The following is a 26025-nucleotide window of genomic DNA, read 5'->3' on the forward strand; positions in this document are numbered from 1 at the left end:
AGGAAGTATTGCGTTTTACTGGTGATTCTTTGCTTGAGATCCAAAAAATGAAGGCAACGGAAAGTTGGTGTCTGTAAAGACAGTGAGGTGATGATGGGCTAAAACAGATTGCAGCCTTCTCTGTCCATAGTAAGTTACACGCCTTCACACACTCTCATAGCCACTGGCATTTTGTTGCATTTGTCTCCATCTGTTGTTCTATCACTGGGAGATTAGAGCTGCTTTAGCTTTTAACCAGAATTGAGGCACACGGACATGTGAAAGATGAGAATCCAAAAGAGAGGTTGATAATGAGCCCCGCTGCGACTTGCTGCTGTCATGGCTCAAATTGTGAGTTGGTTGTTTCTTGGGTACATATTTGTATTCTGATCAGAGGCTGAGGAATGGCCTGAAGGAAACATTCAAGCCCTGAGTGGACAAGTTTACATAAAACTATTTCTTTATTTATTTTTAGCAGTCCGCTTCATCTCTTCCGGTCATCTTTTTGTTTTGTCTTTTTTTCTTTTTCCCTTGATTTGCACCAGACAAACATAACCCGGAGATGGGGCCTGAATGATTAATGGTTTCATACGAATATCAGTTGCCTGTTGTAATTAAAATTGCAAAAACGCAGTTCTAATTAGAACTGTTTAGTCAATTTTGTTTTGGCTGAACAACTAAACTCTCAGCTGTTCTGGGCCAGCATAACACCAGCATGTAGAGCAAAGAAATGAGCGAAGATGGTGCTGGTTTTGTTGAAGAGTCACCAATCAGACTGGCGGATGTTGCTCTTAATAAACAATCTAGTTGATCACCTCACGTCAATTTAGACAAGAAGCTAGTATCTAGTTTTTAGTTGAGTCTAAATGGCTGACATCTGGTGAACAGAGTTGTCGGAATCTCCCATTAAACTTTTAAGCAACATCATGTCAGCACATCCTCAGTTTGAAGAAGCAGAGTTGTACCGGCATGGAAGCTAAGCAATGTTAAACTGTGGACAGGGTCGGCAGCAAAATGTATTTTAACCACCTAAATTTAATCTAAATCTGTTCCAAGTATACGCTATATTTAGAATATTTTCATCACTTTACCTTGCGGCCTGACAGCCATTACCTTTGGAACTACAATTTGTCAACTGTGGAACTTCCGTATTCCTAAGCATAAGCTCAACTTGGTCACACTGTAGAACACCGCCATCTACTGCAGGTGATACTCTGGCTATGGACAAGTGCCCCATACAGCCCCACTTCAGAAAACCCAAAGTGTCCCTCATCTCAGTCATTCTGAAATGCTAACATTAATGTTAGCTTAAGCAGCTGAAGTACAGAAATATCAGAGGTTCCCAACCTTGGTATGGCAGCCCCCCAGTGGGTCGCAAGGGAGATCTCTGGGGTCACCAGGCGATTGATAGGAAAGCAGGAAAACTTAATAAGTTTAGTTTTGAAAAAGTTATTTGAATGGATGATTGGATCTCCTAAAGACTAAGATGTATTCAAATGTATCAGAAGGAAAAATGACTAACTGGTTCCATCTTGTTGACATTTTCAACTGTAAACAGACATTTTAGTGTAGCTGTTTTTAATAAATGCCCTCAGAAGGTTTTTAGAGAACTTAATGATCTGTGTGATTACAGACTTCGAACCTGTTTACCAGGATGACTTAATGAGTAAACAATTACTAACACCGTACAAGCTTTCCGTCCCCTCATTCTACAACACATTGTAGTGCCTAGCTAGTGGTGATCCTGTGACTGAGGTTCACCTACAGCGCAAAGAGCTAAAAATGACCGGAGAAAACAAAAGCCCCACATCCAAACAATCCATGTTTACATAGTAATAAAGTACATGTGTACCTGTTAAGCCAATACATCAATTATGTAAATTCACTAGAAACGTAACAGCAACATAGTGATTTCCATTTAGCAAAAAATGTTGTTCAAGTTTTCCTTTTTCACTTTGGAATTCACTCTTTTTAGATGTGTTTCCATTGTCCTAAATAAGCAGCAAATATCCATAGTATGGATTTAATGGCATACTTAATGAGAATTTGCACTTCCTCTTATTCATGTTTCTGTTGTGAGATTTTTCAAGAACAAGCCTGTCTCTCTCTCCTCTTCTTCTTAGTGTAATGAATCCATCTCTCTCTCCCAATCCAGTTAGAAAGACTTGTGCAGAGGTGGACTTCGTGTGTCGCAACGGCCAATGTGTACCCAAGCGATGGCACTGTGATGGGGAGCCGGACTGTGAGGACGGGTCAGACGAGAGCGTGGAAATCTGCCGTGAGTACATGGTTTCCTCTGACGAACCCAACATGGGTTTCCGGGTGGGTGGGGGGGGTGGTAACATTTTTAATCGGTTACTAAAAACCGTTAAACAGTTAATATTACTGCTTCCCAAGACAAACTTCTTTAGTGACGTCTTGCCTTGTTGAGGGTCATTCATTTCAGTATGCTAAAATATGACTTGACACTAGCTTAAAAGGTAATTTCAGGGCATTTTGAAGTCTATATATTTAACTTAAATACGGTTTATATTGGTTTAAAATTGACAAAATAATTAAAACAATTTATTGCAATGCAGTATCTGAAGGAAGTTTAGTGTCTTTGCAAGTCAGTTTTCAAACTTCATGTAGTAGGTTTTTTTTATTTTTTATTTTTTGAAGGCTGGCATTATTCTATACTTCAGTAAATGCAGTTGTTAGACTCTTTTCAGCCAAGGATTGTAGGATTTTATTGAATCAAAATAAACTGGTAATGAAGGAACATAGGAACACGTCATACAGTGCAACACTGGCTCACTGATGTTTCAGTAGTTTTTGCATAACAGTGGAGGTGTATGGCACAGATGGAAAAGAAAAATAGAATATCAATATTATTTGAAATAATCAAAACGGTGCCTTTTATCTCTCAAACATGGTCCAAGTAATTAACCTCTGAAATTGACATTGCATTGGTATGTGTTTAAAGGCTTTGTAACCCAGTTTTTGTAGATGGTCAGTCGAAGCTCAAGTGACTGCGAGCCCCAGAGCTCAAGTCTTAGTGTTCAGTAAATATGTTGCTTCCTGCATGATTGATTATTATTCCTGCTATAACTGCCACCTGAGAACACTGCTGTACACAGGTCAGCTACTCCTTCTGTAAATTACTTTGAACAGAAAGAGGTTTATTCAGAAGTTTGCAGAGCACATAAAGGCAGATTACAAGGCAGAACATTTAGAACAATAAAGTATGAAACCATGGCTTATACGCGTGTCCCTCAGGAGGTCACACGGTGTGAGCAGCCTTAATTACTGCAGTCTCTGACTGTAGAGAAGAACACAGGTTCTGGCTGTGCATTAAACGGCAAGGACAAACTGACCTGAAAACAGTGTATCCTACCTATTTAGGCTGCAATTAAAAGGTGTTGCCTGCTGCTGCTTGGGGATGACAAAGATGCAACAGACAGTAAGAGCCTTTACACTGAAGTCATCACACTGAGATTTGTTTCAAATATAAAGTGCATTACAAATTTATTACTACTATACTTTTACTAGTGGACAGGACATAAATGCATACAGTCAGAAATCTCTTTAGCTTTAGATTGGTGCTTTCAACAGACCAGTTCTTTGACCATGTCATTAGACTTCAACCTTGAAACTGTCTACTTCAGGTAAGGACTGTATGTCTTGTTAAATAATTAAAGCTATGCTGCACTGTGCTCTGACTTTGGTTTAGTCAAACATAAAGAAAAATGACTTGTACAGGGGAAATCGGAGGAAGAGCATTAGGTTCAGTTGTCGTATGCGTAGAGCTGAAGTGTTTTTAAAAGACAACAGTTATTTCATTATTTAAAATGCCACACTTCAGCAAATCCTCAAGGTCATTTTAAAACTCACACCTCTACAGCAACAAAATTATGATTTTTTTTTTTTTTTTTTTTTTTTAAATCGCACAATATCTAATCAAAGAATAAACGAGTCTGACTGGTGCCATCTTTAAAGTTTTTCATACTTGCAGCTGTAGAAATAATTCCGGCAGAAATGAAGGTTTCAAAACCAGCCCTGCTTTATCTTTATGTGGACACATAATCAAACCACACGATGTTATCATTCAGCAAGACACTCCGCCACCTGAAGGTGAAATGTGTGGCTATGAATATTTTAAGCTCGCCCCTTGTTATCAAAGGGTTCCCGTGTCAGATAAGGGGGGGAAAAAACAAGTGAAAAGTATCAAAGCACTGCAATGTTTAAAGTTCACACAAAAATGGTTCTAAAGAAGTTACTATTACTTCTATCCCAATAAAATGGATCTGTGTGAAGATGGTACATATATGCAAGCACATTACAGAAGTTCAGTTTTAAATGTATGTTAAATACAGATCACAGTACTATCACACAAATCAAGTGCAATTTCCAAATTGAAGCAAAACCTGCTCTGAACTGCAACATTACCTTCAATGGTCTAGTACACAGATCTTAAAGGGATAGCTACAATGGTAACAGCCAAAATGTTTATCTTCTGACCCTGCAGTATATGGAGTAGTTAAAATGAGCTCATCAACTGGCTACTCATCAATACTGATACAACAATATGCAAAAAGGTATGAAAGAGGATTCTGCATAATGAGTAATTGTAATTGATACTTATTTCCTTAGGTGAAGTTTTCGGTACAGGACTTGGAATGTAGTATATTTGTACTGTAGGTGTACTATACTTAAATTTCTGAATAATACTTTAACCACTGAGGAAAATGTATTGTGAAGAATATTTCCTTGAGGCCGAAAAGGTCTAAGCCATACAGCTGGTTACTCTTCGAGTTGGCTTAGCAACTAGCTGCCGAGTTTGGGTTTGGTTTTTTTTAATCAGAGTGCACAGGAGAGACTTCCTGCTGTTTCTAAGAGTATCTTAAAAGCAGTGAGGTGGAGTCCCCTGTGAGCAGCCCTGTCAAATAAAGTTGTTTAAATGGAACTAAGGAGAGCTGCTGCTCTTTAAATGGTATAACTGTGATGTGAGGTCTCTCCGAGGTGCTCGTTGTAGAGGAGTGATGATTGAAAGTGTTTATACTGAAGTTGCTTTCTAATGAGAATCTCTCATCTGCACTGCCTTCACTCTACCGTTGTAAAGACAAATAGACTTGGCATCTCCTCAGGTACAGAAATCAACCACCAGAAGGTACTTAATCAACCACTTGTTTTCAACCACTGTGCTTCCTGAAATTTTCCTGAATGCTTAAAGCATCTTTTGGAAGTCAACTAAAGATGGAAAGTCTCTATTTTATCTGTGGTACTGTGAGTAAACACTGAACCTCAGGTCTGTTCCCAACTTCAAAACTGCAGTGTACTAGGATGTAATCCGTATCGATGGAGGACACACAAGAAAGGCTCGCTAGAGGGTTGATGAGACGTTTAGCACCTTTTTCCATATCTTGGCAGTAGAAAAGAAGGCAGCTGTTTATCAAACCCATTTCAATAAATGTTTTTACTGTCTGATGGTGCAACAAACGCACATCTATATCACCTAAATGAGTTCACAGCAAAATATGACTGCTGTTTGTACAAACTAATCAAAGAAAAGTAATCTCTGCTCATGTATACAGAAAGCTGTGTAGGGAGTGTGACTTAAAGAGAACCTCCAGCACAAGGTCACTACTCGTTGTAAATATATTAAATGGCTTCAGTACAAAGACCTTTAACACGCACCTTATTTAACAAGTGACACGGAGTACATACACATACTTGACCTGATGAACTGTGGTTATCGCATTCAGTAAAAAAATGAAGGATAATAAGCTATGGGAAGTGTTCTACAAGAATGTGATTTTGGACTATATACTGTAATCATTTGCAACTGATTTGACTTGACGGCTCCATCAAAAGTGCAAAGCAGACCTGATGTGCACTGTTTTGTTAGGTGAGGGCAGACTTTTAAAGTACCCAAATGAGGAAAACTTATGTTATATATCTGTACATGAATAAAACTGAACACAAAAGAGATCACAATGTCAGATTGTTTTCAAAACCGTGCAGCCCTACAGGGACACAATAATAGAAAACTATCTAAGTTAGACCCTCACAATACACATACACCATCTCTTGAAATAGACTAATAGGTCAGCAACACAGTAGAGGTCTCTACAATACCAAATAGGAAAAGTAGAAATGGCTCTTGATCACAAAGCTCCTCTAAATACTGACCATGGATAACCAATAACTCAAAGTAAATCAATGAAGTAATGGATAGTTACGTGATTAAAATCTTTTAGAGTATAACATGTAATTGAGTCTTAATTTAGATCCTTTTTATTGTACAAATGATAAAACAGTGTTTTACAAAGCCCAGAGCTGACCGGCATTGTGGTATTTTTGGGAAGGCACCAGCAGGAGTTTTGTGTTCAGTCTAACCCAAACTTTTCAGTTGGGGGGGGAGAAAAGGACATAATACAACCAATTCTTGAGCATGCCACTGAATATAAAGTAGAACCTGAGAGTTATCCATGCTACATATCAGTGTTTGAAGTAATATTTGGTGGGGGGAGGCAGAGGGGTTTCAGGCGTACGTTATACTGCAGTGTTTTTACAGAGCAGTCCTCTCTGACTCTTGCTAGAGTGTCAACAGCAGGTTGAGTGCACAAACCTGAAAACAATACAACAATAATTCTGTACCTCTGGCAGAAAAGAGAACCATACCACATCTTCAAAGTCGAGGCAAATCCCTCCTGCTCTCTGATGGGGATCCGTGGTGCTCTCTGCCAAAACCTGAGTGTTGCAGTTTGAGGAGCTGAAGTCTCAGAGCACCGTTGGCTGTGTGGTGTTGCCAAGATCTTCCTCAATTTCTCCAGCGTTTAAAGATAAAAAAAGTAGGTAAGAAGCGGCTGGATAAGCCTAGACCATGGAGTGGATAATACACTTGTAGAATGGTCTTTGTATTCAAATGTTTAATATCCCAGCCAATGGACCTTGAGGAGGAATTTGTGATCCTTGAAAACCTGTATTCTCTTTCCTGCCTTCCACCATCTTGATCTGAATGGGGTTGGGGTTTTTTGGGGGGGTTTTGTTTTTCTTCACCTTTTCAGCCTGTTGATTAGTTGATCACCCTGTCCTTTGTATGATTCAGCTGGATCTTTTTCCCAATACTACAGAAAGCAATGCTTATTGACTCTATTCACGTCTTTTAACCTGCAAATATCCTTTAAATTATTGGGCTGTGCTATTATCTGCTGCTCAAACAATAAACTTTAACCTTGGAAAAAATACAGAAAGCTTAAGTATACTCATTCCATTCAATCTAATGTCAGACTGCACTGTGGATAGGTATCCTAGACAGAATTCCACTTTTCCAATGTGTTTCAGATTTTCATTATGTATTTCATCTAATTCCAACATTAATTGATGATCGTCAAATTCAGGTGCCAGTTAGGGTTGTATTACTATATTGAACTGTTGCTCCAAGACTGCGAAGGTTGCACTTTTGTAGTTTTCCCAAAACCTGCGGTAGTATTAAAGACACTGATAGACATAAGTGCATTTTTCGGTTGTTATGGTCTCTCCTGAGAACATTTTATAACTTTACCATTTGCAGTTTTTTACAGTTATATCTGCTTAAATTGGTCCTCTACACCTTTTTAATCCACATTTTTAAAAATTCTACATTAGAGAAGTTTCCTGCTAAGAACTTGAATGACTGAAAGCTGTGCCATTTGCATTTGATCTTTCCCTCTTTAGACTTGGCAACTTCCTGACATGAGGCTGTTCTTGTGTAGATTAAATGGGACTGTGTGCGCGCGCATTTCTACTTGGCACTTGGAAAAGTGTCGGTCAACTGAAGGTCTTGTACAGCATTACAGTTTATAGTCGTGTGTGTGTGTGTGGGGGGGGGGGTTGTGTTAAGTTCCAGTCATAGCTAGAATGGTGTACGTGCAGGTCAACCCAGCTACTGTAGCTGTTATATCACTGTACTGTTTGACCAGCTGTTACACATGACTTGGCAGCAGGGAATGGAATCTAAAGTGTGTGTGTGTGTGTGTGTCTCTGTCTCTGACAGTTTACGTGTGAAAGACGTGTACTGTGGTTGTGTTTTCTTGAGTCAGTATTAAATTAAGGAAGTGAGCTGTAGTTTCTGTTTACTTAGTCATTGTTAACAAGACAACCAGGATGTCAGTCCTCCCTTAATGCTTAGGTTTCACCCTGGGTTTAAGTTGAAACAGGTCAACACTGTAGCATCCAATTAAAAATCTTTGTCTTCAGTATCAACTTCAATGGGATTCTGAGAGAAATTGACCAAAACTTAAATGTAAAAATGTAATCAGTTAAAGTTTTTTTTTTTTTTTTTTTAAAGGTTAACAATTTATAAAATAAACATACTAACAGACTCAAACATGACATGCTGCCTCCTGCTGACAGCCATTTAATAAACTTTATACCATAGACTGTATATAAAAATATTTATAGAGCAGCAGATGCAAGTTGCCTCTATCCTGATTGACAGGTCGCCATGGTAGCGTTATGGCAATCACAAGGTGGTCCTGTCCTAAAGCATGCGCTGCTTTCTGGTTTATTTCCCCCTAGGACCAACATTTACTAAATAAACATCATGCTGTGTTAAAGACTTGACGCTAACTCCTTAGACCATAAACTCATTATGAAAGCGTTTACTGAGGTAATAATTCAGCTGAGAAGATTTTCATTTATTTTTTGATTGGGCCAGTGAGTTGCTACTTCAACAGTCCCAACGTTACTTTTTAGTGGCCAAGGGCCAGGCCACCGTTATTGTCAAGCCCTGCATGTTTACATTGGCTAGCAGTCTCCCTGCCTGCTGTTTGCTGGTGCACTTTGATGTTTCTTGGGGCTTTACCACCATCCACTGTCAACCAAAACACTGACCGCACTGTGTCCCTGGCATCAAATATTGAAAGTCTTATTATTTGGATATATTTCATGCATAAATCGGCAAACTCTGACTTTATATACAGTGGGGTGTTTTTTTGTCTGCTGGTAGAATGTATCTGTACTGAAACCAAATGGAAACTTTCCATTTGATGGCCAGTCAGTTAAACTACGATATGACTTTGGATACATCAAGGAGCATGTATGGAGAATAGATCATTACCTGTTTGATAAACTAGACAGGGTAAGTCTTGTGCTGAGAGAACAGTATGAATTGTCATACAGAGTTGTGAGTGTAACTGATGGGTACCTAACGCACCAAAGTGGGTTCAGAAATATGGCACCATATTGTCACCTGGCTTATCAACAAACTACATCCTCGTAGTCAATAATTCAGACATCCATAGGAGCCACTTCTAAATTCACCTTCTACTGCTCCACTGAGCAGCTCTTATCACAGCACGGTGTGTTTTTCTCTGCAGCACTACTTGTTATCTCCCACCACAGAGGAAGATCATGGGGATAAGGGGCAGACCAGGTCCTGAAGCTGATATTTTCTGGATACTAGTAGCATACACCCCCCCCCCCCCCAGTGTGCTCACTGCAAACACATCGGCTTGCCCCGCCTCTTTCTGTCTCTCCCTCCCTGTATGTGTCTGCTGTGCCGACTTTCTCCATCTGCAGTACGTCTTATAAAGTTGCCGAATAGACAATGAACTTGTCTTTTTGGAATTTTTTTATTTTTTTTCACCCACAATTCCGTTTAAGTTCCGTCTTAGTTCTGTGGTACTGAATGACGTGCGCTGGCGTATTCACTGTTGTTTTACCTGGTCCTTGCTTGTATAGTATCCAGTGTCCGCACTTGTAACATAATACCAGATAACACTGTGTTTTTCTCTGCTATTCAGTTGAACTTAAATATCAGGAGAAAATATATTTACCCTATTGACTTGAAAGAAATCACAACAGTGTTACATAAAGATTTTTCCAGACCTCAGCTGCTGATGATCCCACAGACTGAATTATGTAATGGCTCTGTTTTCTGACTGTCTGGACATTGAGAAGTGATAATCCTGACACAATATTTATGTTCACCATGACACCACAGTAAAATGTCGGTCTTATGACTGGTAACTTGTAGCTCAACATGACCATTAATCTGCCAAAAGCTGTTCACCATTTCAACAGTCCATTTATGCTGTGTCCTTGTTGTTGGCCCTGCTGTCATGCGGGAAATTCACTCAAGGCAACATGTAGGGCCCCTGCAGCTGTGACAACATACATGATAACACTTGAACATGGTGCTTCATTAAATTTCTTTGTATATTTCTGCGTGAGCATCGCCAGTTTCAACCCTAAGGTATGTTTCTTAATCACATGTAAACCGAAAATCCCAAACCTGATCTTGTATAGGTAAGAATAAGTAGTGTCTCTTAAATTTAAATTTCCTTTTCCCCAAAGCACCAGTGATTGAGTTTTCTACACAGAGCTACTCAAATGCACAAAACACTGGTATGAATCAAAGGAAATGGAATCAAAATGAATCAAAACATTGTTGGTGGGGTTTTTTTTTTTTTTTTTCCCCCATGCAGACATGAGGACGTGCCGTGTGAACGAGTTCAGTTGCGGAGCGGGATCCACTCAGTGTATCCCCATCTTCTGGAAATGTGACGGAGAGAAGGACTGTGATAATGGAGAGGACGAGGTCAACTGTGGTAGGTGGACATCAGAATCCTATGTGTACACGTTTTTTTGACTTTTTTTTTTTTTTTTTTTCTTGCTCTAAATGTATTTAGAAATGCAGCTAAAAACAGGCACTTCAAAGGTAAATATAAACATTTAGCTATTATGTACATACAACTAGGTGAAAGAAAACATGCACACATTCACATGGAAGGGATGTAGGGACTAATTACATTTTAGCTGAAAGATGTGATTTGAACCACAGGCAGCATATCTCTTAATTGTCCATGTTCTATGCGTCCACGGCCTACTCTAGGTGTTTCAGAGGACCTGGATGCCAGGCTGAGTTGGATTTTATGCCTAGTTAATATTTATTTATATCCTTGAAGGCCTGTGATATGGTCAAGATACTCTTTGACTTCTAGATTTTACGATTATTTCTTGAAATTGCTAATACAGTCAGGCTTTCACACCTACCTCGTTTGGTCCAGACCTTCAGGCTTTTCAGTTTGGTCTGAACCAAAATTGCATGTGACCATTGTTCGTTTCTAGTGTGAAAGCATTTTTTTGGATGGTTCGGACTTTCAGACTATTTACAGGAAGTTTGGCGGTTGACATGGAAACAAACAAATGCACGGAGAAATGCATTGAAATAAGGACACAATTATACATCTCCCGTGACGGATCATCTTTTCAGACGGCCACTATAGAAGCACACTGCCACATACATCTTTGGTTTCTCCTGAAACTGAGGTGCAGAAGTATCGCTTGCTGTCTTCTCCTCCTTTCCTGGCAAATATGTACCTTTTTTTTATTCATTCTTGTCAAAGACACTGATACACGGAACTGTTTTTAATAAACAAATTATTGTCAAGTATAGGGAGACGCAGCCCACATGGATAACGAAAGGATGCATGTGTCATGTAAAGTCCTTTAGTGCGGTCGCAGAATTGCAGTGTAAAACCAACACTAACCGAATGTATCAAAATATGAACTTTGGTTCGAACCTTGGTGTGGACTTTCAGGTGTGAAAGCCCCCTTAAAGTTAGGTTGTAAAATGTCTTGTTAACCTTGTGCTTGATGTAAGTAAATCATGTTTTTGGCAACAAAGCTGTTAACCCTCCCACACCTTTCTCATATTCTCTTCCCTTCCTCCTAAATGTCTTCAGGTAACATCACCTGTGCTCCAAACGAGTTCACGTGCGCCAGCGGCCGCTGCATCTCCCGGAACTTTGTGTGCAACGGCGAGGACGACTGTGGCGACGGCTCCGACGAGGTAGAGTGCGCTCCGTCCTCCTGCGGTCCCAGTGAGTTCCAGTGTGGCAGCTCGTGCATCCCGGCAAGCTGGGTGTGCGACGACGATGTCGACTGCCAGGTAGGAGAGAAATACAATCAAGTGCCGCGCACACATACATGCACTGCAATGTCTGGTCCAATTGATCTGGCTGGTGGATCGGGGTCAGGTGCTCTTTAATCCAAAAACCCCGCCTTCCTTTTCTAATGACTGTATTTCTGTCTAAGGTTATACGTGTTTTGGCAGTTAAGCCGGAAAAACACAGATAGTTAAGTTGGAAGGAGCTACCGGGTGCTGCTGCTGCTTCTACCAGTGCTGCCAGTTGCTATAGCAACATAGTCTGTAGATAAAATTTTACAATCTCTCTCTGGTCAGGATTTTTATCACAATACTTTTATACAGGCAGCACACACACACACGCACACGGTCTCATTTTCTCAGTGTATTGTTTCACACTAATGAACTGACCCGTATAATATTCCAGGGCAAACACATATGCACGTACCCACACACCGGTTCTGCAAGTTCAATTTTCACAACACCCTGTGGTTGGTGACCTGGCACACATGCACGCTCACACAGACACAGACTTTAACACTCCTAACACGTTTTTTCATACACGGTAGAACAAGTTCCACTGAGTCGGCAAGTGGGTGTACCTGTTAATTGGCTGTGTGGTTATCACTGTGACGGCCACGCAGGAAAAAAGAAACTGATGCAAGCGCTCACACCCACAAATATTTAAAACTCTGCGTTCATTGAGAAGGTCATTGTTATTCCCTCTCTGTGCTCTCACACCCGGCCAGTCCTTCGTCAGCGTTAAATAGTTATGGAGCTTCAGGCACACACACAAACACACACAAACACACACACACACACACATTCTCACACTCCATTAATCTGCTCCCACATGAGTCAGTGACTTTCTGAGATGATGAAAGTGTGTGAAACTCATCCTGCTGCTCCTGTTGATCCCATTCTGTCTGATTGCCCAGTTTTAATTCTAATTGAAGTGGTAATCATCTGTGAGATCTGAGTCCTAAAAGCTCTCTGCAGTGTCATGTCTGTGCTGCACATCCCCCAGATCACCTGTCTGTCAAATGGGGATGATGTCTTTAAGATGTTCACTCTTCTCTGTAGGTGGCTGGCTGTGCAAAGCCTGGAAAAGTCTTGAAATTATTACAAATCTAGTAATTAAAAAAGTCCATAGATGGTCTCAATGAAATGTGTTGACACTTTCATACATACACATTCCTACGCAGATGGCACAGCCACTGGGAACAATTTGGGTTTCAGTGTCTGGACACTTTGACATGCAGACCGGGGATCGAACCACTGACCTTCCAGTTTGTGGACTGTGTAGCTCTGTTTGTGGCTTGCCCTGATAAGTCATTCTTGTCGGAGGCCCGGTTTCCCAAATGTCTACAAGGATCACTTAATTCGAGTTGACGAAGTTACATTACAGAACGCTGAAATGCAACTGGTGTTTTGTCAGGAGATGCAATGACTTAAAGTGACGGTGAGAAAACTATAGATCGCTATGACGTTATAAGACGCAGACAGTGTATATTTTACAAGCACCGACAGCACAGGTAAAGAATCACTGAACCCACCTGGTTTAGAATAAAAATCCATTCATCCATTAACTATACCCGCCTAATAGCCTGAAGTTGGCGGCTATTGTTAAATATGAAGTTATAGCAGTTATAACCCCCAGTCATGTTGGCTTGAGCTGAATTAAACATCACAGCTGCTGAGAGGGAGTTTGGGCTTTAGGGAGGGATGAGAGCCTCAGCTGTAAAGGAAAGGGTCGTTTTATCTTAACTTGTTTTTATAATTGGTGGAAGCAGTGCGCAAACTGTACCATAGCTGGGGCTGAATGTGAAAATATCAGGCACTGTTTGTCATTATTTTATTATTACTATATGTAGCCATTTTGCTCCAATTAGGCTTGATGCAACAGCTGCGGCAGTCTCTCTACACTGTTTCCACATGACCTTTCTTTTCTCCGTGAGATGGAGGAATTTAGAAAGTTGTGCGGAGAGCCCCCAGCTGTTGTGCATGGATTATGCGTTCATTCATCCAGCCAGATCACGAACTGTTCACAGCGTGCCCTCGTACTACACAACCCATTGGCAGTACCGGAGAGGGAGTGGGGCCTGGAGCTTAGAGAGCCAGGGACAGGAGATCGCGCTTCGGACGGCCGGTGATTGTTCCCTCTGGCTGGAGGAAGCCAGACTCTCCTGTTTTTATGCAAGACCCATAATGATATATAAATTAATGGCAAAAAAGGATACTGTCAATATTTTAGAGTTTATGTCTGTCCCTGGCTCCTCTGTAGTTTGCACCCTTGGTGGTAGCCAAAGTAATTGAGATTAATTTAATGTTGATGCGCTTTTATATCAACTTATATTTGGGCCTTGGGGAGTGTCAAATCTGCTCGAGTCAAAAGGCTCAAGTCTAAGTGATGTCACGAGCCATTGGCGTCAAAGTCGAGTTGCAAGTCCTCTTTGATTTTGTCAAGTTGAGTCAAAAGTTATCATTTCTGTGACTCGAGTCAGACTTGAGTCCATGTCACTTGACTGGTGTCCACACAACTGCTTCCTGCAGCCTGTTGCACCTGATGTGTGTAAGTTTAAACCTAGTTATAATTTACATTACTAAGTTGTAATTTATGCATTACTAAAATAAGAGCGTTTGCACCCCGGAGATGAGTTGCAACATAACTCTTAAATAACTAATAAATGGTTACACCTGCAGCAGGTGTAAATCATAAAATGTCACAATTATACTCAGCCGTTTTCTGTCCCACAACATAATTATTCATGAATTACATGTTTCAAATGTGGTTACCACAGTTATCCAATACAGACCAAATTTATTGATATATTTCAAAATCGATCTGGCTTACGACAATGTGCTATAATGCCAAGTGGCTCATGCTAGCCATAAAGCTAATGCGCACAGTAACCATGACGCTTGAACTTGTTGATCAGCCACTCACCTTATTAATGACTGTACGTCTAAACTAGTGAGGTTCTGGTAACAATGAGTCTTGGTATGTGTATTTACAGTATATATGTTTATCTTCTGTCACACAAATTTCTCTTCAGTCGGATGGCCATACCAGATCAAAACATCGCACACTTTCTGCATTTAAAATTGTTGTTTCATTCTAACTGGTCTTTAAAAGTCTTCAGTTAAATTGCAGGCTCCCTGCGAGGAAATGGCTACATGATGACAGCGAAGGAAGAGTAAATGGAAAAGCTTTCACAAATTGAATGGTGGCAAGAACACAGTGGATCACTGACATTCTCATTTACATGATATTATCTTTAATTACCAAAAGCATGTCTTTCCCCATCAAAAGAAAAGAGCGACCTTAATCATAGTTTTCAGGCTTCTTTCTGTCTGAAACATCTGGTCTCTCCATTCTCTGCAGGACCAGTCAGATGAGTCTCCGTCTCGTTGCGGCCGTCACCCGACGCCGCCGGCCAAATGTTCGTCCAGTGAGATGCAGTGCCGCTCAGGAGAGTGTATTCACAAGAAGTGGAGGTGTGATGGAGACCCCGACTGCAAGGATGGCAGCGACGAAGCAAACTGTCGTATGTACAGAGCAGCAGTCTTCATCACATTAAAAATCAAGGACTTTTAGCATGACCACATACTTTTCATTAGCACAGAGGCCTGATTTGTAATTTTTAAACCGTTCTTTATAATTTTTAGTATAGGTTCTTCCATTTAGGGATAATACTTAAGATTGCCAAGATGTGAATTATGTGTGAATGAGCCAGTGATGTTTGACACAAGCAAGTTTCCAGGGCTGTATTGAAGGTGGAATATGAAAGGTTTCATTTAGGAAAATCTGTAATGTGCTCCACTCTCATACCAATAATTTGACATCAATTACTTGATGATCTGTCTTTGGTATTCCATGTGTCCAGTTATCTCTAAATGGATCCATGCAGTATGAAAGATACAATCGTCAATATAATTACAAACTCCCAGAACCCAGACATATTCAATTTACAATGACATAAACCAGAGAAGCAAATAACAAATATTAAAAATGCTGTTGATTGAATTTTCTGTCGATCAATTGATGAATTGTTTCAGCACTGCTTTCACGTGTAACTCAGATGTTTGTGTGTCTGTCCCTGGCAGCTGTGCGCACCTGTGGACCCGATCAGTTCAAATGTGATGATGGAAACTGTATCCTGGGCAGCAGACAGTGTAACGGCCTCAGAGACTGTGCCGACGGATCAGACGAAGTCAGCTGCAAAAACAGTATGTGCTTCCTGCGTGTGCAGCTTTACAATTGACTGTTTTTTAATTATCGTGAGGGCTTTGTCAGGTGAAGAAGCATTGTTTTCTTTTTTTCTTTGGCTGTATGGGTTTGTGTTTAGATTCAACCTGAGGTTCAGAAGCTGCCTTTACGCATTTTCCCGACGTGTCTTTGCAAAGAAAACATCACAATCCGCCTCGGGTTGTCCTAATGCGTTGTTTTGCCTGTGTGCTCATCTAGAAGATAAATGCACAAAACAAAAAAATACTCCCGTTATCTTGTTGCCTTGAGTTTCTTTATCTTTGCTGTAGTAGCATAAAACATGGCTTTGAGAACACAGAGTGATACGTCTGTCAGACTGCTGAAAGAGAGACTGGTGTCACGGTTAAAAACTGAAGTCCTCAGAGAGCTGAATTTTAAAACCAAACTAAAGGATGAGAAGAACCTTGAAGAACTGAGAAGAGCTTCAACTGTCGGTTTATGAAATTTCTCCAAAACTGAATCCATGTTGGCCAAGCTGAGACCCTAATGATGTCGTTCTTAGCTACAGTATCTTGTGTTCTCACACACTGAAGCCTGCAGATGGTCTGCTGTCTCACTTGCCCAAGTTACAAAGTTGTGAAGCTTTTAATGAATCTGTCAACCATAAAGGAGTACTTCGTGGACATTTTTAGGAATGCACTTGTTTTCAACAAAGGCAAATAATTCCTTTTGAGAGAGACTATCGATGCTACTACACTCGTTTCTTTGCGTTAAAATATTGTATTAAATGGAAAAAGCAAAAGAATTGCGGCCATATGATGTAAAATAATTTGTCTCCACAGTGACTCAGTGTAACGGGCCAGAGAAGTTCAAGTGTCGCAGCGGGGAGTGTATCGAGATGAGCAAAGTGTGCAACAAGGCCCGAGACTGTCCCGACTGGAGCGACGAACCAATTAAGGAATGCAGTAAGTAAAAAGGGAACAAAATCTAGCTAGTGCTTATTTGTCCATGAGAACAAGGAGACTCCTAGAGAGATTGGTCTACTCTGTGTGAAGTAGACAAAATGCACTTATATTTAGCTGTTCTTGTAGATATTGTTATATTCAGTTTATGTGGAAAATGCGCTAATGTTGGCTGTTTTGTGGCTATATTCTAAGCGCAATACCGTATTGGTGTTGATTTATAACACAGCCCCCCCCCAATTTGCCTGCTATATGTGCTGGAACTATTCTTTGGCAAGCACAAACTCTGTGCCGCTTCCTGGAGTCTTGCAGTCACAGTGCTGTTGCCAGGTTTAGTACTGCTGTGCCTGACATCCCAACTGGTGGCTGTTTTCTGAGCACAGTAAATTAATTAGGATATTCACTCGCGCCAGTATAAATGAGGAAATAACTGAAGGGCTGCAGAGTTGTGTGTTTGAAGTTGTCATCTACAACCTCAGTTGCCTCCCAACTGAATGGCAGAACACGAAGATAATTCAGAATGTGAATGTTTTTTTTGTATATTTATATTACATTTTGCATATTTGCACTAGAATCTGTGTAAACATGAATAATCTTTGAGCTGTGATCAGCCCGCAGTGTGTTTGTCTTGTAGCTCAGCTGGCAGGTCTAAATGTCAGCGACACAAAACTGTTTGAAGTAGAAATATTTGAACTTGAGTTTCCAGGAGACAAATTGCTTTTCACTAAGTTCAGATGTCTTTTGCTGTGTGCTGGAAAGTGTCCACAGCTGAGAGAAGAGCGTTTTTAAATTGGGCAAAACCAGTAAAACTACATGACATGTGGATTTTTACGTAAATCCTACCTCATGCAGCTTTAATGCATCCCGCAGTTGAGCGTGAGAGCGAATAGTGCTTCTAAATAATTCTCTTTGACGGATCAAAGAACTCTGCCAGAAGTGATCATGCTTTCTACAATACTAAACCAGAATACTAAACATTTTGATTCTGAATTGTGTCACAGAAAGATTGGCATATGATATAAATGATCAATATAATGAACGACAACACTGCCTGATTTGTTGAATTTGAGAGAAGGGAACTTCTTCTCAGTTTTAATTTGAGTAGAAGTTTTTAGTATGCGGTACAGAGTGAAACACTACATCTTTGTAAATTTTCCAATAAATCAAAGAACTCGCTGCCAACTTGTCAAAAGTGAAAGGTCTTTACTTGTTTAACACTAAACTGTGTGTATGTTATAACAATATGCAAGAGAATCATTATTTTAACAGATTGTCCTCACAGATGTCCTCAAAGTGCAGATTCAAGCTGACTTTTTTTGTTGTACATGCATACCAGGGACAGATGTCTTACTTATGGTCATGAGCTTTTTATAATGACGAATGAGATCACTTATATGGCCGAAAAGAGTTTCCTGTCACAGCGTGTATGGGCTCATTCTCAGCGAGCTCAGATATTTGGAGGCTAACAGCAAGCTAACTTTCATCAACACAAAATGGAGTAATCTGGTTGCTAGTGCTATCTTAACGACACTGAATAATATCGCGGTCATGTCACTCTGTGGGTTGTTGACACTTTTGGTAACTACTAACATGGTGAAACAAACACTGTTGCATTGAATAGCTTTTAACGGACAGTGAGTGGATCAGGGTTACTATTTAAAATGGCATCTACAAGTTGAGTCTTGCTTTCACTTTTTTTTTTTTTTTAAATGTATAGCTACAACAAAGCCCTGTCTCCCTTCTTGTGCTTCAGATCTAAACGAGTGTCTCCTGAACAACGGCGGCTGCTCTCACATCTGCAAAGACATGGTGATTGGCTTTGAGTGTGACTGCACTCCTGGACTTCAGCTCATAGATCACAAGACCTGCGGAGGTAGGTGACCTTGACATTAGCATTGTTGTGTTTTTAAGGTAGCATCAATCATCAACCTGACCGATGGATGAAGCCGTTTTCAGGCATCATTTTGGGACAATTGAATATGGACCTGAGGAATTTTTTCTTCACTTCGCATTTCACTTTCCATTTGCATCAAAAAAAGCATTTATCCCCCTGCTGTTGAAGAAGCACCACATGTTCAGAGCTGATGGAGAGTCCACTTGGTTCTGTTTGAGTACTTATTGACTCAGCCAGCAAAAGAACAGGAACCATACCCAATTAAACTGAATATAATTGGGTGCTCTGGTCTTGCCTCAGTTAGTAGGAACTGAGCAGACCCATGAAGACTTCAGCTTCAAGTTTTGACGATTATGACGAGTCTGCAGAAACGGAAAGGGGAAATGTGGACACCGAAATCTGACTTGGCAGCAGATACAGAAAAATCTCCTTACATCAGTCATACTTCACGGTTTGCTCAGATGCATAGGAAATAATTTTGACTTTGATAATTGCATGTGATTTAGTGAAGCCAGCTTAGTCCGTTTAGCTGAACACTGGCAAAATTCCCACACATTTAAGATTGTGATGCCATTATATATTTTGTTTGCTTTCCAGGAAAGAAAACACCAACTCATTGTTCTTCACTAACATGCTTTTGTTTCCTGACAGCAATAAACCCCAATTGTTTTAAAAGTAGATCAGACAGAAACGTTGGCTCTTGTAGCCCTCAAAATTAATCCTAAATCAGAGTGTCCTTGGCAAGTTGGGTTTTTTTTGGTTTTTTTCGGCATGGTTCAAAAAGAAAACATCAAGACTGGAGAGACTGTCAGGCTGAAGAAGTGTTAGTATTTTTGTCTTTGTTAGAAATCACTAATCCACTAATCCAATAGGCTGGGTCAGACATACTGAATGCTGGTGTTGTGACTTACAACTGGAACATGTTCTTATTGTGCACTTCTGGCCTTTTGAAGGGTTCAGTGTGTAACGTGATTGGTTGTGTTATTTATTTATTTTTTCGATGTTCAGCAGGCACTGATCCGACACAGTTTTGTTATTGAGCCAATCTTTGCCTGAAACGTGGCTATGGATATTGGGAAATGTGCATAATCCCATCTGGAATGAACCCCACTGGTTGCACAGAGGCGCTTAATCTACTCCCAAGAGTAAATTAACCACTAAACTCCTGAAAACATTTGTATATTTACATTTCATTCTGATGAGAGCAGCTTTTTGCTCAAGAGCGTTCTGGCAAAACATCAACAGCAATTATGGTTGGGTTTAATCATTTTGTGAATCCCAAGCATCAGTGTACGCAAAAGGAATCAAGGGAATGTCTTGGAAAAGCAATTGTTTTCAAAAAAAGCAAAGTATAATTTCATTAAAACAGTGTAGACAGGTTTTCAGTCGTTTTTTGTTTGTATTAGAGCTGTGTGCAAAGTCTGACTACCCAAATTGAAGCTTTCAGCAGACTTGATTAATTAAACAGCTGCATTTCCTCTGTTTTCTCCCTCATTCCTCCCTTGTCTCTTGGCTTCCCTCTCTGTGTGCAGACATCAATGAGTGTCTGAATCCCGGCATCTGCAGTCAGATCTGCATCAACCTGAAGGGAGGGTACAAGTGCGAATGCCACAACGGCTACCAGATGGATCCAACCACCGGCGTCTGCAAGGCTGTTGGTGAGTCAACAGCTGGAAATACAGACTGAAACACAACAGCCGCTCACCACAGTGAACTATGACACCAAATTGTTTTCTTTTTTTAGTTCAGGCTCTTATACTTCTGCTCAAAACTCTCAAACTAGAGTAGAATTATATGGTTATATTTCTTTGATTCAGAGGCACTGCAGCGCACCACTCCTCACCAGACTCCTGTCTGTCTGAAAGAGGTGCTGATTCAACTGCATGGTCACAGGGCTGTATTAGTTACCAGTTCAGTAACCTCCCCTGTCTGAAACTAAAGCAGTCAGAGTGTATAACGCAGCCTTCCAGTCATGAACAAGTCCTGGAAAATTATGGGTCGTCGTACTTTATAATTCGCTTAATTTACTCTCTGGCAATGCATGCAGTGGTTTTTTCCAAATAGGCTGTTCTTGAAAAGAACAAACCAGACTTTCTGAATCTACCTCTTTTCTTGGATACTCTCACTGAGAGCACACTCTGACCTAATTTATGACTCATTTAAATAACACACATAAATTATTTCTAGGTTGTAAAAATGTGAATTAAGTATTTCTTTAAGCAGATCTGCATAGGCAAAATCATTTTGAGTAATGGAGAAAAATGCTCAGTTTATCTAGAAACCTACCTGACAGTTTGAGAACCACTGAACTTTTTAACCTGACAATTAGATTATAATGGTTTCAATCTTAAAACCAGCTTTTAAAATCGAAATGTGAGTAAGTTACTGAGTGAAGTGAACAATAACACACTCGCTCTTTGTCAGTGAGAATCTGATGTCATCCTCTGGTCTAGTGATCACATGCTGTTTGAGTATTTCTGTAGTAAAAAGACAATCACTGTATCCTTTAGCTTCTTCCCCCCCACCAAATGATTTGTCATCAGATTATATAAACGCTTATTTAGAACATAATTGTCTTTAAAAATCTGACTAATTTGGACCTTTTTTTTTGTTTTTATTGTCCGGTAATATACTACTAACAAATTAGTAATTTGGTTGTTCTGTTCAGACAGATTCTGGGTGAAAGAAGGAGCCCACACACTTTGATCAATGGTCTTATTAAATGTTTAAACAAGTGGTTAGACTCATCAGGCCTACAACGTTTGAACATCTCCAGCAAGTGGAACAGAGCAATGTGAGCCACATCTTGTACAGATGAGTTGTGTGTATGCGTTTCCTGTCCTCAGGTAAAGAGCCCTGCCTGATTTTCACAAACCGCCGTGACATCCGTCGCCTGGGGCTGGAGAGGAAGGAGTACACTCAGATTGTGGAGCAGCAGAGAAACGCAGTGGCTCTGGATGCAGACTTTAACCAGCAGATGATCTTCTGGGCTGACCTGGGCCAGAAGGCCATTTATAGGTAGTTTACGCATGAATACCAAACAGCCACACTGAATTAAATGTGACTTTTTTGAGCTTATTGTGTTGCTTTTCATGCTTCTGAGTGAAATATAACTGTTAGATGGATTATTATAATATTTGGGACGCACGTTTCTGGTCCCCACATCATTAATCCTAATGATATCATGTTTACCAATGCTAGCAGCATGGCTCTAGGGATGGAAATGTACAGCCAGTTGGTCCACAACTTTCTTCCTAGTACTGGATGAACTGAGATGAAATTTTGTGCAGACTTTCATTGTCCCCAGAGGATGATTCCTAGTGACTTCTCATCTAGCGCCACCATTGGGTTTTGGCTTTCACAGAAATATCCAAGTACTGTTCAAAGTAAGGTCTTGACATGACATTTGGTACAGAAGTGCATGGCGCTCGGGGGATACACCCTGGTGTCTTTGATCCCGCGGACTTTTCCTTTAGCACTACCAGCAGGTCAGGTTTTCATTCATCTTGTGAAATGTCTCCCTTTTTAGATGGACTGCTATGAAATTTAGTACACACATCTATGTCGCGCTCAGCCAAACTGTGGCAAGCTTAGTTCAGCTGAGCCAAGATGACGGGTTATAACTGCTATAACTTACAAGTCCCAATTATTAGCTAAAGCCTACGGCATTTTACGCTGCATGAATTTGCCTTGCAGCTTGTGCACTTTTCCTCTATTCATAATTGAACAAATGACACATTATTTATACTTTAACGCTGGTTTAAGTCACCGCGTCTCCCGACAGAACACCACAGTTGAATTTTAGCGTTATGGAAGGTAACAAGTTGTCAACTCGATCACCTGCTAAGCCCACACACTTTGTCTACCCATCCACCCCCAAAACAGTCAATCCAGAGGAAACGCTGTGTTGCCGTCATCCTCTTGCGCTCTAAGGTGCTGTTTAAAGTTAATAATATTGGATTACTATGTCATATTTCATGAACTATTTGTGATTTTTGGGGTAATGCATATATCATTTTAAAAATAGTCAAAATTCAATAAATACATGTTTCCTAAGACGGTGAGTAATCGTGTTAAATCGTGATCTCAGTATTGACCAAAATAATCATGATTAGGATTTTTGCCATAGTAGAGCAGCCCTACTCTGACTTTCCATCTAGCGCCATCATCAGGTCAAATTTTTGAATACCTGCAAAACTGACATTCCCATTAGCCTCAGCTGTACTGTGTATGTAGTGCTAATTAGCAAAGGTCAGCATGCTAATATGCTAAACTAAGGTGTCTAAGCATTTTAAGCTCACGTTTGGGTTTAATTACCCTGAATGACAAACCTGGCTGAAGTGAGGCATCCATATCTGATTGAAATCTTCAGGAACTTCTGTGAATCGCCATTTTGGATATATCGGACTTTGAAACTTTTTGAGACAAGATTAGTACTCTGCCCCACATTGTTTTGTGGAAAATGGTCTCAATTCCCCCTATTTTAATGTGGCTATGTGGCCATTCAACTGACTGATGTTTTACTTGGTGTACTCTCAGTAGATGATTTAAATCAGTGGTTGGCAATACGCGGGCCAAAGCTGGGCCAGCAAAAATATCTGGCCCGTAGCCAGATTGCTTTAATAGTGGCAAAAAACAAACATAGCGGCTGGTGCTGAAACAGATCTCAGTCATGACAGCAAAAATTACTCACATAATCACTTCTCTTGTGCCTACAAAATATGCCAGACTTATTTGCCGATCCCTGATTTAAATCTTCCAGTTTGTTACGTTGTCTCTGTTCTTCTTCCTTGCAGCACTTTGCTGGACAAACGAGGGGACATCGGCACCCACAACAAAGTTATAGACAATGTCCAGACTCCAGTGGGAATCGCCGTGGACTGGATCTATAAGAACTTGTATTGGTCTGATCTCGGCACCAAAACCATTTCTGTAGCCAACTTCAATGGAACCAAGCAGAAAGTTTTGTTCAACAGAGGCCTCAAAGAACCAGCATCCATTGCGGTGGATCCACTGTCTGGGTAGGTGGAAAGCTTGTTTTGATGTTTGGCGCGAACCTCCAACTTACAATGTACATTTACCACCCACCCAGTGTTTTTATATACATGTGTGTTGGTCCTGTAGGTTTCTGTACTGGTCTGATTGGGGCGAGCCGGCCAAGATTGAGAAATCCGGTATGAACGGAGTGGACAGGCAGGTTCTGGTGGCGACGGACATTCAGTGGCCTAATGGAATCACCCTGGGTAGGAAAGAACACACGCGCACACACTCTGAAGAAGCAATGAGTCATCTACATCATGTCCACATCATCACTGCATATTATTCTTTGCTGCTTATCCTTCAAATCAGAAGGAAAATCCTCCCTAAAACAATTACCACTATTAAATAGCTGCTGGGATGCTTTCGTTGTCTTCTCAAATAAGAGCAAACGGCAGAAAATATTTCTGACGTCAATGTAAATGTCATGTTTTGGTGTCAGTCCCTCTGAATACCCCTGAAGAGATTCCCAGTGACAAATTTTGGTGCCCACGGATTATGAAAAATGACCAGAATGTGATGAAGCTGCAGTGATTTGAGGCCATTTTTCACTCTAGTCACTGAAGCAGGTTTACCAAAAACGGTAATTTCATGAGCAACTTGTTAGTGTACTTGCACGTACACTCCTTTCAGCTCTTTTCCTTCAGCTGGCAGTTCATCTCCTATTAGTGCTTCAATTTCATCTGCCATCACATTTTGTTTTTATTACCGTTCAAATACTATGTTTCAGATACTCCAAAGTAACCTTTGACATGAAGTCATTCCTTGTTTTTATGTACATCTTGAAGCATTTTCACTTTTCCACTTCAAGAGTTACATCTAATGACTAAGTTGAAAAGAATGAATCCCGCCGAGTGATCAGTAAATCCCTATTAAAATAACTTCACTCCAGGAATACATTAATGAAATAACTGTCTGAGATCTGATAAATGTTGTCCCTACTTTCTAACGCCTGACCAGATCAGATAATGAGATGTTCTCCTTTGTTCTTGCTTTCTCTTCCTGTACTTCTATCACCCACACTGTGGAAAAGCTATCGATTTATCCTTGCTAATTTTTTTCTCTCTCCCTCTTTCATTTCTCACCTTCTCCTGTTTCTTCATACGCTTCACCCCCCCCTCCCCACCCCCAGATCTGATCAAAGGCAGGTTGTACTGGGTCGACTCTAAACTGCACATGCTCTGTAGCGTCGACCTGAACGGAGACAACAGGAAGAAAGTACTCCAGTCTCAAGACTACCTGGCTCATCCTTTCGCTCTCACTGTTTTTGAGGTACTACTGCTTATCTGAAGAGTATATGGGAAACAAAACAGCACATTCTGTTTGAAAGGAATGGGTGAAACACACGTTTTGACTGATTTTAACATGTTGGACAGAATCCCTTGCAGTCTGGATCGGTTGGTGCATCCTGGAGATAAAATGTGTGGTCTTAAGGATTGTATAATTGTTTGTCGCCTGATGTCTGTCATCATTAAAATTATATTTATTTCATTTTTACAAATCCAGACGGTCAATGTCAACTATGTGAAAATAACAAACAAAACTGCTTATTGCTCGACCAATGTGAGTTTTTCAATGGCCAATGCAGATATTTAGAGAGCAGGGTGGCTGATGGGCGATATTTATTTAATGCTGATATCAAAACAAAGACAAGTCATGTATAACTCCATTATTCCATGCAGAGTACAATCTAATATACACTGGATTTTTTTATTTTAATTTTATTTATTACTTTATGAAAGAGAAAAACAAATTGGGTTCTGCTGTAGATTTCAGAACATGACTGGTGTTTAAGGCAGAGTAGAGTTACGTTTGTCAGAAGTGACGTCATTCAGCTGCATTATTCTCTGCAGTATAACAATATATAACGCTAGCCTGCAATGCTTTCATTTTAGCTGTCATTTTAGGATGGGAGAAATTTAATAGAAAAGATAATGGTGACTAGGGGGAAATTAAGTGCTCGAAATTAACTTTTTCACCACCTTCCCAAAACTCACAAGGTGGAGCGCTGACATTGTGTCTGCACACAGTTTTTGTTTATTGGCCTCTT

The 26025-nt window shown here is 40.4% G+C and overlaps 1 protein-coding gene across 2 annotated transcripts in view; it reads left to right on the plus strand.

Moving 5' to 3' along the window:
* vldlr (very low density lipoprotein receptor) overlaps positions 1-26025 on the plus strand; it is a 58403-nt gene that overhangs the window by 16977 nt on the left and 15401 nt on the right. For both annotated transcript variants that reach the window (XM_038733824.1, XM_038733825.1), the window contains exons 3-14: positions 2135-2257; positions 10431-10553; positions 11691-11896; positions 15258-15420; positions 15980-16102; positions 16925-17047; positions 18798-18917; positions 20471-20596; positions 21785-21956; positions 23735-23959; positions 24063-24181; positions 25108-25247. In XM_038733824.1, coding sequence (XP_038589752.1) covers positions 2135-2257; positions 10431-10553; positions 11691-11896; positions 15258-15420; positions 15980-16102; positions 16925-17047; positions 18798-18917; positions 20471-20596; positions 21785-21956; positions 23735-23959; positions 24063-24181; positions 25108-25247 — 1763 coding nt within the window. The remainder of the gene's footprint in view (positions 1-2134; positions 2258-10430; positions 10554-11690; positions 11897-15257; positions 15421-15979; positions 16103-16924; positions 17048-18797; positions 18918-20470; positions 20597-21784; positions 21957-23734; positions 23960-24062; positions 24182-25107; positions 25248-26025) is intronic.

The sequence above is a fragment of the Micropterus salmoides genome, unplaced genomic scaffold (assembly GCF_014851395.1).
Source record: "Micropterus salmoides isolate LMB-PRFRI ecotype aquatic unplaced genomic scaffold, ASM1485139v1 Ms_hic_scaffold_20, whole genome shotgun sequence".
Classification (NCBI taxonomy): domain Eukaryota; kingdom Metazoa; phylum Chordata; class Actinopteri; order Centrarchiformes; family Centrarchidae; genus Micropterus; species Micropterus salmoides.